A 14,917-nucleotide genomic window follows, 5' to 3' on the forward strand; every position below is an offset into this window, starting at 1 on the left:
AGCTCATCAGTGGAAAGCACTGGCTGCTCTTCTAGGACCCAGGTTTGGTTCCCAGCACCCACATGGCAGCTCACAACTGTCTGAAACTCCAGTTGCAGGGGATCTGACACCCTTTTCTCTTTCTACGAAGCACTGTACACACTTGATGCACAGTCCAACGTAGCTGTCTCCTCAGCCCCTGTTTATTTTTTAAAACAAGAATCTACAGTGGATGTAAAATGCAGTGCTTGTTCCCGTCACTCATTCTTAGAAAACCATCTTTCCAGGCATTTCCTTACGTTAGACTGAATGTTCTAATTAGTAGACAGTAGACTGATTTTTTTGTTTTGTTTTATTTTCTTATTTTATGTACATTGGTGTTTTGCCTGCCTGCATTTGTGAGGGTATCAGATCTTGGAGTTACAGACAGTTGTGAGCTGCCTTGTGGATGCTGGGAATTGAATCTGGGTCCTCCAGAAGAGCAATCAGTGCTCTTAACCACTGAGCCATCTCTCCAGCCCCTTTTTTCTGGTTCCTTAAACTTCTTGAATTAACTTAAAGATTATCGTTAGTGTTTCCAGGAAGTTGTACTAAGTCTCATTTTTTTGCCTAGGGCAGATAAGGTCTATGTGAGACAGTTTCTGCTTAGTCACAGCGGCGCCTCCCTCCCTGCGAGCTGTGTTTGTGATGGTTGACTTTGTTGCAGATGAACAGCACAGCCAGTACTCCAAGTTGCTGCTGGCCTCGAAGGAGCAGGTGCTGCACCGAGTAGTTCTAGAAGAAAAAGTAGCGTTAGAGCAGCAGCTTGCAGAGGAGAAGCACACCCCTGAGTCCTGCTTTATTGAGGCTGCTCTCCAGGAGGTTAAGGTGGGTGCATTGGGAACTGAAAACCAAGTTGCATCAGCTCCCAGGAGTAGCTGAGAAGGCCGTTTAAGTGGTAATAGGAAGAAAGGGCTGCGTTGGCTTTCAAACTCTTTCTAGAGTAATAGCTCAAAATGTTTTTATGACTCACTGTAACAATGGGGTTTCTATTTGACCTGTATTCAAGGTAGTGTTTTTCCCTGTCTAGGAAAATGCTTATAGTTATCAAGGTGTTTTGGGAGACATTGTGGAGAGAGTATTATGGTTTGCCCACTAGGCCTTAGCAACACTTGTTAAAGATTGGAGTAAGTAGAATTAGCCAAAGAAGTGCCTCTTGTATCCTCTACTGCCGGGATTCTTAAACTTGAGCTGTGAGAGCCTCTGCTTGACCTTTAAAGTGAGGATGTTTCTGGTCTTTTCTCTGGTGGCTCAGATTCGGGAAGAGGCTCTGTCTGGAGTAGCTGGAGGCAGAGGAGAGGAGGAGGTGCCCGCTGTCGTGGCTGCTCTAGAACAACTGGTGCTGATGGCTCCCCTGGCGAAGGAGTCTGTTTTCCAGCCCAGGAAGGTGAGTGTGCCCGTGAGAACTGCGTGCTTCCTTCTGCACACTGCTGGCAGCTGGAGTGCCGCCGTGAGGAAGAGACGGTGACTGTGGCCGGTCCTCGGGACCAGGTCGGTCAGCTTGTTCCTGGGCGGTGATGACCGTGAGAGCCGAGGCCTGTCCTAGGCCCGCCTTTGCCCGTCATTTCATGAAACAGGGTACAGTGCTTTCTGTTGACCTGGGGTTTGTTCCAACAGGGGGTGCTAGAGTACCTGTCTGCTTGGGATGAAGACGCTGTGGAAGTTACTTCTCTGGACTCCCCTCGTCCTCATGCTCTCCCTTTGGTAGAAGAAGAGGAAGCAGTGTCTGAGCCCGAGCCCGAGGGGCTGCCAGAAGCCTGTGAGATGGCAGAGGGAGCAGATGCCAGTCTTGGCGAGGGGACCATGTGTACCGAGTCCAGCCGGGAGGAGCGCCTCACTAAGTCGGGCTTCCCCCAGCTAAACAGCTCTCCTTGTTACTACTTCTACCAAGGTGCGGCCCAGAAGAGGGAGGGCTTTCCTGGGGCAGGTGGGAGTGGCGGCCAGCCGGGCTTGTGTGACAGAGCTCTTGTGTTCAGCGGAGGACGGCCAGCACATGTTCCTGCACCCCGTCAACGTGCGCTGCCTGGTGCGCGAGTACGGCAGCCTGGAGCAGAGCCCAGAGAAGATCTCGGCCACGGTGGTGGAGACTGCTGGCTACTCCATGTCTGAGGTACGGCTTTCCCGGAGGGGAAGAGAGGGTGTGACATGAACCGAATCTCTTTGGGGTAGAATTCACCAGAGTAAGGCTACAAACCTTTAGGGCCCTTAACATGTTTGTTTGTGTGGTTTATTTACTTTTGAGACAGGGTCTTGTTAGGCAGCTCTGGCTATCCTAGAACTTGCTGTGTAGATCAGGCTGGCCGAGTGTGCACCACCACAGCCCTGCCTTTCCTCTCTTCTTACTGCTTGAAAGAGATGTTCAAAATCCAAGTCCTTGGAGGGTTTAAGCGAGGTTACACAGGCAGGAAGTAGGTTTCTAGTTTGGAAGATAGCCTTTGAGTTACAGTTTGATGGTTTACATATGTGAATTTTTTGTCATTCAGCGGTCAACTTTGCATGAAATAAGTCCAGAAAAAGAGTGGAAACTTGGTGAAAGGCTTTGGTTTCCTGTTCAGGCCGAACTTCACTCAGCAGGGCTCTTGACTTCCTTCTTTCCCAGTTCTCTGATTGTGGACCCTAGACAGTTAGAAATAGTGGGCAGCTTTAGGTCATTTAGGGCTCAGTTTACTCACTTGTAGTTCAATCTGAAGGCCCATGAGTCTGGTGAGTATTCTAACTGTTGGCTGCCCAGTGCCTGGCTTTTCAAAAGAGCAGAAATAGTGCCGGGCGGTGGTGGTGCACACCTCTAATCCCAGCACTCAGGAGGCAGAGGCAGGCGGATCTCTGTGAGTTTGAGGCCAGCCTGGGCTACAGACTGAGTTCCAGGAAAGGCGCAAATCTACACAGAGAAACCCTGTCTCAAAAAACCAAACAAACAAAAAAGAGCAGTAACAGCAGCACTGTTCTGAGTCCCACCCAGTGCTAAGTGCATGTACACCGTTGGGATTCTGGGTTGGGACCCTTTGCTCTCAAGAGCACTTTAAGCATTGGTTCTGTTTCCGGTGTAGGATGTCCGACAGCGCCATAGGTATCTCTCTCACTTGCCACTCACCTGTGAGTTCAGCATCTGTGAACTGGCTCTGCAGCCTCCTGTGGTCTCTAAGGAAACCCTAGAGATGTTCTCAGGTGAGAAAGCCCTGTTTCGTTTCTTTGTACTGGGAACAGAGGTGGAAAGAGGGGCTTGAGCTAGCTCCTGAGACAGGATGCATTCACCTAGTCCAGATGACCCACTGGCTAAGTTATCTAGGAAGAGTTCATGGCTGATGTGGCTTTCTTACGACTTGACCAACCCACAGATGACATTGAGAGAAGGAAGCGTCAGCGCCAAAAGAAGGCTCGAGAGGAGCGTCGCCGAGAGCGCAGAATTGAGATGGAGGAGAACAAGAGACAGGGCAGGTGTAAGTTCAACTTTGTGTCTGCGTGGCTTTGCCGTGTGTGATTCTGTGCAGCTGCTTGCCTATGCTCCACCATTCGTTTTCTCTCCCTCTTCCCCATGAGGAGTGTGGAAAGCGATGACGACATGCACCCAGCAGGGTGGGCGACAGACCTGTCCATGGGAGGGAACTGGACACTGCTCCAAGTGCTGGGGCGGCCGCCGCCCTAGACATGGCTGTTGAAGGGCAGTGCTCCCAGTGAGAGCCGTGGGAACACATGCAGGACTGGGCATGAGAGCTCTCTGGAGCAGGGAGCAGGCTTCTGATTTTCTCTAGAATAAGTCACTAACTCGAGGGGATTAGTGTGACTTGAGGACCTAGTTACCATAGAAAACGCGGACTAGAGAGAGCTGGGCCTGGTGACTCAGACTGCTGTAAACTTAGGGTAACATAAAAAGAAAATGCTGGGCAGTGGTGGCACATGCCTGTAATCCCAGCACTCGGGATGCAGAGGCAGGAGGATCTCAGTAAGTTGGAGGTCAGCCTGGTCTACAGAGTGAGTTCTAAGACAGCCAGGAGTACACAGAGAAACCTTGCCGCAGAAAAAGAAAAGAAAAGCAGGGTTTTAATGCTTGACTGGGAAAAGACTTAGTTCTCCTGGTTCATCCAGTGTGAAAACATAGATTGACTTGTTAGAATGAGTAGAAAAGAAAAGTTTGGGTTTGATCCTCAGCTCAAAAAAAAAAAGTTTTTTGTGTTTTGTTTTCGAGACAACAGCTCACTGTTTAGCCTGAAGCTTACTGTGTAGAGCTGCTGACCTTAGCTCCGTCTGTCTCCTGAGTGCTGAAGTTGTGTGGGCTTGCACCGCAGCCTGTCTTCCCTCTCTGAGGGAGGGGGTAGGATCTGCTGTGTAGAGCCTAGGCTAACCTCCAGTTGTTCTTCCTGTTGAAACCTCCCGCAGGCTGGATCACACCTAGCTTAGATCGTTACATGAAAGCAAAGACTCAATTGCTTGCATCCTCTTGGCTCTCTAGACCCCCTTTCTAGAGAAAACACAGTTGTGTGATGACCTCTCTCTCACTGCCTTTGCTTTGCAGACCCCGAAGTCCACATTCCCCTAGAGAACCTTCAGCAGTTTCCTGCCTTCAGTTCCTATACCTGCTCCTCTGATTCTGCTTTGGGTCCCACCAGCACTGAGGGCCATGGGGCCCTCTCCCTTTCTCCTCTTAGCAGAAGTCCAGGTTCTCATTCAGGTAAAGAGTGGGATTTAATGAATTCTGCTACTGGCTAGAGCTTTAATTTAATTTTAAATGTGTATGAATGTTCGCCTGTGATGTATATGTGTGCCACGTGCATGTCTGATGCCCCTGGAGGTCAGAAGAGGATGTCTGATCTGGAACTGGAGTTGAAACGGATGGTTGTCAGCCACTCTGTGGCTGCTGGGAACCAAACTCAGGTCCTCTGCAAGAGCAACAAGTGACCTTAAACACCGAACTAACCAGGCCCTAACCTTAAGCAAAGTCCTGGTGTCTGAATTTATAGCTCTGACCAACTTGGCATAATGTGCCATTTAAGTGAAAAACTTGTTAGCCCTGAGCTACATTGATTCTTATTTTATCACTCCCACTGATTATACTGGCTTAGACCTGCCAGCTTCTCAAAACCTCAACACAGTTGGTGTCCTCTGACCCCTCTGTCCTGGGTTTTGATTTTGGGGGGTTGTTTTTTTTTCCCTCTTCTAATTTTCATGTTTGAGCACTTTGTTAATGTCTCTGTAATTGATATTGTAATTAATAGGGGAGAAAATCAGACTACTGAATGCACAGTGGGGAAGCGGATCAGTTAAAATTTATTTATAGGCTGGATGTGTGGACCACTTGCTATGGTACACTGGGCCCTTTCACGTCCGTCATCAGTGCCCTACAGACTTGCCTGCAGGCCAGTCCTATGGAGGCATTGTCTCAGTGGAATTAAGATTCCTTCTTCCTGGGCGACCTTAGTTTGTGTAAAGGTGACACTAAAAACTAGCCAGCACAGGTCCTGAGACTAAGAGCGTGCAGGAACTTTAGTGGCCTCAGGAACTGGGGCTAGAATTTGGTTCTTGGGGACAGACATGGTGCTTTTCCAGTTAACTGGGAAGGAAGCTGCTGCATGAGAAAATACTGTGAGTCGCTGGGTACACTGTCTGAGGGGTAGAAAGAATTCTCATCCGCCAGGTTTGGTTTTGTTCGTTTTGAGAGTCTGGGTTTCTGAGGCATCAGGGAGAATAGTTTGATCCTCAGAGTGAAACTGCCAGTAAACATTGCTGAGTGTGGAAGCCTGCTACTAGGAAATAGACACCCTTAGTAGTGTCCACGGCAGTGGAGAGAGTAATGTGTGAGATGGTGTAGGTGAGAAAGGACAGATACTACCTAGGAGTTTCGAGAGGAAAACTAACTTGGTGTGTGTCTTGAATCCTAGTATTTCCATGTCATGGTGGCTGGCATAAAGGGAGATCTAGATGGTTTTTTTTTTTTTTTCTTGAAGTTGGCCATGCACATAAAACCAGTCAATAGCAAACAACTATAGTCTATAAGAGCCAGCCTTTTGTTTTTATATTGAGATAGGCTTGCCATGTAGCCCAGACTGGCTTTGAACTCATGATGCACCTGCCTCAACTTCCCAACTGCTAGGATTACAGTGAGGAGCCACCCTAGGTAGCTTGAGAGCCAGTCTTTGTGGAAGGTGTAATGTTTCCTGTGGAAAGGGCTGTCTTGCTGTGGCTTCAAGGGTTACAGTAATGTGAAGAAGCCTCTCATCTGTTCACTGGTGTAGGTGATGCATGATGTTGTGTAAGGACATGCAGAATTAACATCTGAATCAAGGGTTAGTTACCTTTTGTTTTATGGGGAAGGTTAGCCAACCCTGATTCAGTTACAGCTGTTTTCTCTCTTCCTCTTCCCCTGCCTCTCTGAGACAAGGTGGCATTCTGTAGCCAGGCTGATCGGGAACTCACTATATTGCCGGAGTTGACACCAAACACCCCCCTGATGTAGCCTCCTGAGTTGGGGTTACAAGCATGTGCCACCATGGCTGGCTTTCATGGTTATTTCTTGTTAAGAGGATGCCCATTCATTGGAACCTGACTCGTAATCAGGCCTCTGATTCCCTTTCAGACTTTCTGCTAACCCCTTTGTCACCCACCGCGAGTCAGGGCAGTCCCTCCTTCTGCGTTGGGAGTCTGGAAGAAGACTCGCCCTTCCTTTCCTTTGCCCAGGTAAATCCTTTGCTTGTGAAGCAGCCCACATGATCTCTGCTGCTTATCCAGGAACCTCATCCAGGGAGAACAGCTGGACAGTGTCACCTGCTGGGCGAGAACTTGTAGCCTCGTGGAAACTTAGGCAGCAGGGAGTAGCTGAGGGCAGGTGTGCGGAGAGGGTAGCCAGGTGGATTGTTCATCAGAGGCACAATGGTGGGGGAGTTTGTCAAGAGCAAAGCTCATAGTAGTTGATGAGAATCCCAGTTTTAATTACTTCAGATCATTAGATTCTTAGAAAGTGGATAGTGTCCTAGGTGAGGAGCTGCATCAGTTCATTTCAGCTGGTTCTGGGACCTTAGATGCAGTAGTGTTTATATAATATAGAATGGATCCTCTCATCTGGAGAGGGGAAGGTCATCCTAGTTACCCTGTAACTAGGCACAGCCACATCCTTGGTGGTCAGGTAGGGAAGACAACAACAGGCAAACACTTGGTGTATCTGTCTGTGCTCAGATGATTGACAGGTTGGTGGACAGCTTCACGGGTACCTATAGAGGAAGCCAGAGCTTAGAATCTTCAATAGTTCTTTAGTCTAGGTCAGCAGTTCCCAACCTGGGGACCACATGTCAGTTACATTACAATTCCTAAAGGCAAAATTACAGTTACGAAGTAGCAACAAAAATGTTATGGTTGGGAGTCACCACAGCATGAGGAACTGTTAAAGGGTCGAAGCATTAGGAAGGCTGAGAACCACTGGTCTAGATGCTTCTCAGCTTACAGTGAGGTTACATCTGATAAACTGCAAAGTTGAAAATAAATTGGAAAGAAGTAAAAAAAATAAATTTGGTGAATGCCTCGGGTCATCGACTGCTGCACCAGAGGTGAAGAGGAGGATGGTTGTGTACACTTTTGAAAGAAAAAGAGATGGAGACTCTCGACCTGATAGTGGTAGTTTGTGCTGAGGCACAAATGGGAATTCAGTGTTGGTGTGGGAGGCAGACCAGACTGGGGGCTTGGATTTGTATTTTCCTATCATGGCCTCTTTGGTACTGGGATTATAGGCATATGCTTTATTTTATATGCTTGCTTTAGATAAGGTCTGATTGAAACTAGCTGTGTAGCAAGAGTGACCTTGAACTTCGACTCCTCCCACCTCAGCCCCTTTGCCAAGGTTTCAGGGGTGCATCAGTGTGCCAGCTAAGTTGTTGGAGCCTGCTTTAGTCACACCGCTTCTCTTCCTCCCAGTCTTCTACTTTTGAAAAGTTGGAAGCATAGTACCGTGAACACTGTATCTTACCTGGCCTCAAGGGCTCTTACTGTGTCTGCTTTTCTTTCCCCGCTCTCTTCCCATAGCTGCGGGTTTTTGTTTTGTTTGAAAAAGGTCTCACACCGGAGTGCAGGCTAATCTGCAACTCACAGTGTAGCTCAGGTTACCCCTCAGTCTCTGGGTGGTCCTGAGCCAGGACACTTTCTCTTTCCGTGCAGCGCTGCACACATCACAATGACATTTCACTGCATGCCCAGAAGGGGCATGTTGAGGACCGTGGTATTTTTTCTGAACCACCAATGTCACATCCAGTAAATGCAGTTGCTACTGTGTTGAATACCCCAGCGTATTGCTCCCTCCCCACTTGTTCCACTGTCCTTGATCATTCTCGGTTCAGGATGCTTGCGAAGATTCCTTATAGCTAGCTGTTAAGAGTCTTCAGCCTCTTTTGGGCCACAGCAGTTCATGTTACTCTTGAATGAATGGTTTTGAAACTTCCAGGCCAGTTGTATAGTTTTGCCATGTAGCTCAGGCTGGCTTTGAACTTTGAATCGCCAAGCCTTGGCCTCCTGAGTGCTGCTGGCATTGCAGATGTGCACCACCGTTCCTGGCCTGTAGTTGGGATTTGTCTACTTGTTTCCTCATGGCTAGTTTCAGATTAAACACCTAAATAAGTCCTTGGAGAATAAACATCGGTGATGTATTGAATTGTCTTTCAAAAATTAAAGAGTCCAGCCCTGGATTTGAACCCCAGCACCATTTTTAAAAAAGGTGTATTCAGATGTCATAATACTCAGACTTAAAATTACAGACTCTAGAAAGATGAAGGCTTTAAGTGCATGCCTGAAATCTCAGCACTTAGGAGGACATATCAGGAAGTCGGGACCAGCCTGAGGCACAGAAAGGTCACCCAGGGAAACCAACACCTGTCAGCACAGCACAACTCACCCTGAGTGTTCCTGTCACACTTTGGGACACAAGTTTTAGCATAAGGCAGGCTAGCTTGAATCCTGTGCTGGATCTGGGTGGGGTAGAAAGATCTGTATGTTTCTCTGTGCAGAAGAAGCCCATGCCTATAATCCCAGCACAAGTTCCAGTCCAGCCCAGGCTACAAAACCAAGAAGAAATACTGGTAGGAGCTGCAGGGGAACTTGGTGGATGAGCACACAGTGCCCAGTCAGAGAGCTGGCCTTGCCATGAAATGAGGACTGTTGGGATGGGTCTGTGGCCGCCTCTGAACATCCAGACAACAGTGATAATCCAGGATGGGGGAGGTGTTTGGAAAGTAACAGGGTAAAAGCACTGTTGGGCCGTTCAAGTAGGAGGCTCCGTTATCAGCGTAGCTTCTTTAAATTAGAAGGTAGGCTGCGTGTGATAGCAAAAGCCTTTAATCCCACTAGAGGCAGACAGATTTACAGCCAGGGCTATAGGTGATGTAGGAAGACCTGGCTCCCCTGCCTCAAAACTGGGAAGGACTGTCTATGCTGCTTACTGTAAGTTTGTTTTTAATTATTTTCTGTTTTTTTGAGATGCTCCACACGAGCCTTAAACTCATCGTCCTGACTGGTTTTGAGTTACAGATAATCTTCCTGCCTCAGCCCCCCAGATACTGGGGTTATAGGGTAAACCACCATACCAGCTCAGGTGCGCTTAGGGCCCTCATCAAAGTATTCCGAACTTAAGACTGAGTGAGAACCTCCTCAGTATTCTTCGCCTGTTTCCTAAGGAGCAAAGTTCCCTGGGGCTGTACCTTGGGGCACACTGCCTTCTCATTAGTTGAGCAGAGAAGACACTAGAGAGGGGCTGGTGGGGGTGGACGCTGCGAAAGGACGTCCATTGGTCAGAAAGAAGCTTACGTTCTTCCGTCCTCACTTGACAGATGCTGAGGGTCGGGAAAGCAAAAGCAGACGTGTGGCCCAGAAGTGCTCCAAAGAAAGGTGAGAACCAGCCAGGCAGGAGGGCAGGTGTGTGGACCAGCTCTCTCAATAAAAGCTCTCGAGCTGTGACATTTTGTTTTTCAGATGAGAATAGCTTGGTTCCTCCTGCCCCCGTGGACAGCGACGGGGAGAGCGATAACTCTGACCGTGTTCCTGTGCCCAGTTTCCAAAACTCCTTCAGCCAAGCTATTGAAGCAGCCTTCATGAAGTTGGACACACCGGCTACTTCAGACCCCCTCTCTGGTAAGGGCGGGGCCCTCAGCACCGGGCTCCTCAGCACCAGCTCAGGCTTAGAGCCACATGGGCCACTGTTCCCGCCAGTACTGGTGGCAGGCAGTAATGACTGAGGCTCAGGTCTCTTTCCTGTCAGACAAGTGCTCTTAACCCTGGGCCATCTCTCCAGCCCTACACTTGAGAATCTTGAGGTGGCTGAGGGTGGTGTTGACGGTGACCTCAGTGCCCACCTGACAGCCCTGCTCATGAGTCACTCAGCAGTGAGGGAGGCAGGGGTGGGGTGGCCGTGTGAGCTAAGATGGCTGTTTCCTGCAGAAGACAGAGGAGGAAAGAAACGGAAGAAGCAGAAACAGAAGCTCCTGTTCAGCACCTCGGTCGTCCACACCAAGTGACACACTGGCCCAGGCACCTTCTCCATCTGGCTCCTTTTCTCTGCTTTGTTTTGCTGCTGCTGTAATTTTTAAGTATTTGAGTTTGAACAGATTGATTAGCTTGGGGCAGGGGGGAGGGGGTTTCCACAATGTGAGGGGGAACCAAGAAAATTTTAAATACAGTGTATTTTCCAGCTTCCCGTCTTTACACCAAAATAAAGTATTGACAGTCACAAGAGACGCCTTCCTGTCAAGCTTAGTTCACCTGCAGGTTAGTGTTTGATCCAGATACTCATTTTCTCAACCCAGAGTTAGCTTGAGTAGTCTCCTCAGTGTCCTTTGCAGCAGCCCAAACCAGTGATACAGCATTGCTGTATGGTCCTGTTTGGGCTTCCTGACTTGCAAACACAATTCTGTGGTCAGTTAGAATGGTTGACTCTTTCCTATCTGTTAAGTTCCCCCTGTCAAAGATCCAGAGAACTAGGAGTAAGCAGACTTAGGATATCCAGTTGAAACACCTAGGCTTCGGAACCACTGTGAGCTAAGGCTGGATGGCTGCAGGAGAAAAAAGCCAGCCAAAAGAACTGCAAGCTTTCCTTCTGGTACATGGCTGCCACGGCCAGATCTCAGCAGGCAGCCTGCCCTGGGTAACTTATCCTTGGCACTGAGATAGGAAGGCAGGGGTTTGTGTTGATCCTTGTTAAGAAAAGTTTTCACCTTCACCAAGAAAGCTCTGGGCCCTGTCACCCCCCCCAATGGCTTTCAAAAATATGTATGGGTATTTTGCCTGCAGGCATGTCTGTGTGTTGGATCCCCTGAAACTGGAGTTACCTTACATTTGTCTGTGAGCACACTTGAGTTGGGAATTGAACCCAGGTCCTCTGGAAGAAAACCACTGCTTTCAACCTCTGAGCCATCATTCCAGCTCTTAACCCTAAGCTTCTTTTAAGTGACAGTGGTTTAGTGGAGTTATAAAGGGTGTCTTACTTTAGGTTTCTGTTGCTGTAAAGAGACATCATGACCAAGGCAGCTGTTATAAATCTTCATGGCAAGAAGCATGGCGACATGCATGCAGACATGGTGCTGGAGAAGGGGCTGAGAGTTCTACATCTGGATCCGTGGGCAAAGAAGCAACTGTTGCGCTACACTGGGCATAGCTTGGGCATAGGAGACCTCAAAGCCTGCCCCAGCAGTGACACACTTCCTCCAACAAGGTCACACCTCCTAATAGTGCCACTCCCTATGGGCCAAGCATTCAAACACATGAGTTTATGGGACGGGGGGGGGGGGGGGGGGGCATACCTATTCAAACCACCATAAAGGGTGAGTCCATAACCATGATGGGAAGCATGGCAGCAGACAGGCAGGCATGGTGCTAGAGAAGTAGCTGGTAGCTCACATCTCAAGTGCCCTGAGCAACGGCCAGGTGGGTAGCCTGGTGTTTGTAAGCCTAGGACACAGTACTGAACTGACACTAAATTATGCAAGTGTAGTTGGTTATTCACTGATATTTCAGCTTTACAGGCGTTTACCCCACCCCCAACACTTCCCCTGTGCAGTCCTGGCTGTTCTGGAAATTGATTCTGTAGGCCACGCTGTTCTCAAAACTCAGAGATCCTCCTGCCTCTGCCTCCCTAGTGCTGGGATTAAAGGAGTGCACCACCACATAAGGGTTTGCATGAGTTCTTTTAAGGGTCCAGGAATATTTAAAATTCATCCAGTACCACGCAGGGAGCACACTTAAGACCAGTGTGAGAGGACAGAGACCTGGCCAAGCATGAACTATATAGTTCATTCTTGTGGTTTAGGAATGTTGCTCTGAAAGCCAAGAATATTTATTCTACCCCACTCAGTTCAGAGTTACATGTAAAAGCTGTACAGAGCCTTCAGGACCATGGATGGCAAAGGCAGCAAGCCCTCCCTCCATTCAAGATGGTCACCTGGCTCTGGTTGGAAGTCAGTTTGAGAACTGTGGGGCGCTGTTGCCAACTCCCACAACTTCCTGGTCCCATAAGTGGCCTGGAAACGGTCACTCTCCTGCTTCCTCAGCCTCCTCACCAACACTGTCTGAAAGCTCTTCAGCCGGCTCTGTCTCCAGTAGACCGCTTCTGGAGACAGACTTCTTAATGGCTTCCCGCTCCCCTAGAGGAAAGAGAGACGTCCTCGGGCATCGGCCTGCCCGCCAAGCCTCAGCCACTGCTTGCACTGGCCGCTGTCACTTACCTTCGTCAGTGCAGTTCTGTAACAGGATCAACAGCTGTCTCCGGTTGTACTGAATCAGGAACTTCTGACAGGTTCTAATTGTACCTGGCACAGGAGAGAGCTTCTGTGGACAACAGCTTGTGAAACAGTCGCTGTCTTTCGGGGTGGGGGGGGGGGGGGAGGAACATCTTGTTCTCCGTGGGACAGCAGGAAGACCCACCCACCTGCCAGGACTGAGCTCTGAACCAGTTACTCCATGAAAGCAGCCACCATACATACACCAGCTCCCACCACTCTTACCTCCCACGTGCAGTGTGTTGAAAAAGCACGGATAACGGTGTCCTTTGCTCTCCAGATACGTGATGAAAGGGAGAGCTGACCACACGAGCTGGTAGAAGTCCTTTCTGCACCGAAGTAGCACTACCCCCGTGTAGGCATTGAGGTATCGGACTGCAGTGGAAGGGGAAATTGGGAATCCTCCCACTCACAGCATTAAAAACGGGAAAGACCCTAGTATGCACCAGCGACTGTAAACAAGTGTCATGTGGGAGGGTGCAGCACTAAGTAAATGTTTAATTTTTAAATTTTGTGATGTTTTGCCTGCATGTGTGTATATGCACCGAGTGTGTATGCTGGGTGTCATCCTCTGGGACTGCGGTCAGATAGTCGCCATGTGGTGCTGAGAATGTAATCCTCGTCCTCTGAAAGAGCCAACAAGTGCTCTTAACCGCTGAGTCCTCTCCAGCCCCACCAGTCCCTCTAAAAACATTCTTGAAAGGTTTTGTTACTCCTTTGAAAAAGTCCCGTATGTCATCCTGGCTGGCTTGGAACCTGTCTCTACCTCTCGAGTGCTACGGTGCCCAGGAAAGGAAGTTTTAGGATAAACCTTCCAGTGTCAAGTCACTGACCACTCAGGTCAATAAATGGAGAGGCTCCACCATTAAGGCAGCAAGAAAATAATCCTTGCCGGGAAAATGGGTGTCATTTAAAAAATCGGGTTCTGTAGGCCCCCTTTAACATAGTGTCACCAAAGCAAGAAAGCTTTGTTTACGTGGGTTTAATTCTGCAGAATTCAAGTTTAAGCTTACGGTAAAAGGCGCTAAAATGTGGCACACGGAGAAAAAAAGGCTTTCATCCTGCCTTCCCATGTGAGAATTCCTGTGCTCGCTTCCATCAGAGGGGCTTTAAACTTTTGACATTTTAAGACGTGCCAACGCGACCTGTCAAATCCTAGCTCTTACCAGAAATTCTCCAAGGCTACCTTCACTTAGCCTAGTAACTTCAACATCCATCCCCCCACTAATACGTCGGACAGTAAACGTACGCACCATGACCCCCCCCCCCCACACACACACACGTCGGACAGTAAACGTACGCACCATGAACACACACACACACACACACACACACACACACACACACACACACACACACACACTGCGGGCTATGAACTTTCTGCCTTGCGACGCTGGGCAAGTGCTCCCCCGCTGCGCCATCGCCAGCGTTTGCTCAGTTTTGGACTCGCCCCACTCTGGCTCAGGGCTTTTCCAACATCGCGCAAACCGCGCCCGAGCCGCAGCGCCCCCCACCCCGTACCTGCAAAGCCCACGGAGCAGGCGGCGGCGCCGAAGGTCCCGTGCACGCGGGCGATCGTGTCGCGGACGAGGCCGCCCAGCACGCGGTCGTCCAGGCTCAGGCGGCAGCGCGCGTCCTCCGACACCAGCTCGCACAGAAGGTACCTGCGGCGGACGGCAGCGGTGAGCGCGGCCCCGGCACGCCGCCTGGGCGCGGGGAGGGCGCCGCTTACCTGTGCTTGAACCGCACCATGGCGTCCGCGCCGGATGCGGCAGGGAGGCGGGACTAGGCCCGACAGGCCGAGTGCCCTGTCAATCTCCACGCTCCGCCTCCCGCCCGCGGAGGGCGTCAGAGCGCACGCGTCCGCCTAGGCTGGCCCTGGGGTATTCTTTCTGAAGCCGTGTGCGAACCTGTATTTCCCCAACGTTGGACGGTCAACTTTTGAGGCCAGCCCTGCGCTTAAAGCCCGAGAATGTCGCGGGAATTGGGGACTTTAAAGGGATCAGAGCAGATGTTTTTTCCATACAGCCAAATACGCTAATTCTTAGGGACACTCGACAGTTTTGTGGAGGTTTTTGTCAATTGGTTTGCAGAACAATAGAGTACTTTCCCTTCCTTCTTTTCTTTCTTTGTCTCGTGTTTCCCAAGCAAACCTCAGACTG

General features: G+C 49.7%; 2 protein-coding genes across 4 annotated transcripts; one reads left to right on the forward strand and one right to left on the reverse strand.

Moving 5' to 3' along the window:
- The first annotated feature begins 651 nt into the window (after positions 1-651).
- Rnf10 (ring finger protein 10) lies at positions 652-10,718 on the forward strand. The gene is made up of 11 exons (XM_036171743.1): positions 652-846; positions 1,274-1,405; positions 1,636-1,909; positions 1,995-2,128; positions 3,066-3,183; positions 3,354-3,455; positions 4,529-4,684; positions 6,587-6,687; positions 9,816-9,873; positions 9,958-10,116; positions 10,423-10,718. The coding sequence occupies exons 1-11, from the start codon at positions 667-669 to the stop codon at positions 10,497-10,499; spliced, it is 1,491 nt and encodes a 496-aa protein (XP_036027636.1). The 5' UTR covers positions 652-666; the 3' UTR covers positions 10,500-10,718.
- On the reverse strand, positions 2,322-14,540 carry Pop5 (POP5 homolog, ribonuclease P/MRP subunit). Of its 3 annotated transcripts, none has more exons than XR_004943482.1 (6): positions 14,488-14,540; positions 14,277-14,419; positions 12,981-13,130; positions 12,702-12,785; positions 12,419-12,620; positions 2,322-2,634 (listed from the first exon to the last, which is right to left on the reverse strand). XR_004943482.1 is itself a non-coding variant. In XM_036171744.1 (5 exons), exons 1-5 carry the CDS (start codon positions 14,505-14,507, stop codon positions 12,508-12,510), a joined length of 510 nt encoding a protein of 169 aa, XP_036027637.1. In that variant the 5' UTR covers positions 14,508-14,540; the 3' UTR covers positions 12,298-12,507. The 3 variants fall into 3 exon arrangements, 1 of the variants encoding a protein (XP_036027637.1); XR_004943481.1 differs by lacking the exon at positions 2,322-2,634 and adding an exon at positions 7,158-7,217; XM_036171744.1 differs by lacking the exon at positions 2,322-2,634 and having other exon boundaries at positions 12,298-12,620.
- Between the last annotated feature and the right edge of the window lie 377 nt (positions 14,541-14,917).

The sequence above is a fragment of the Onychomys torridus genome, chromosome 22, assembly GCF_903995425.1.
Source record: "Onychomys torridus chromosome 22, mOncTor1.1, whole genome shotgun sequence".
Classification (NCBI taxonomy): domain Eukaryota; kingdom Metazoa; phylum Chordata; class Mammalia; order Rodentia; family Cricetidae; genus Onychomys; species Onychomys torridus.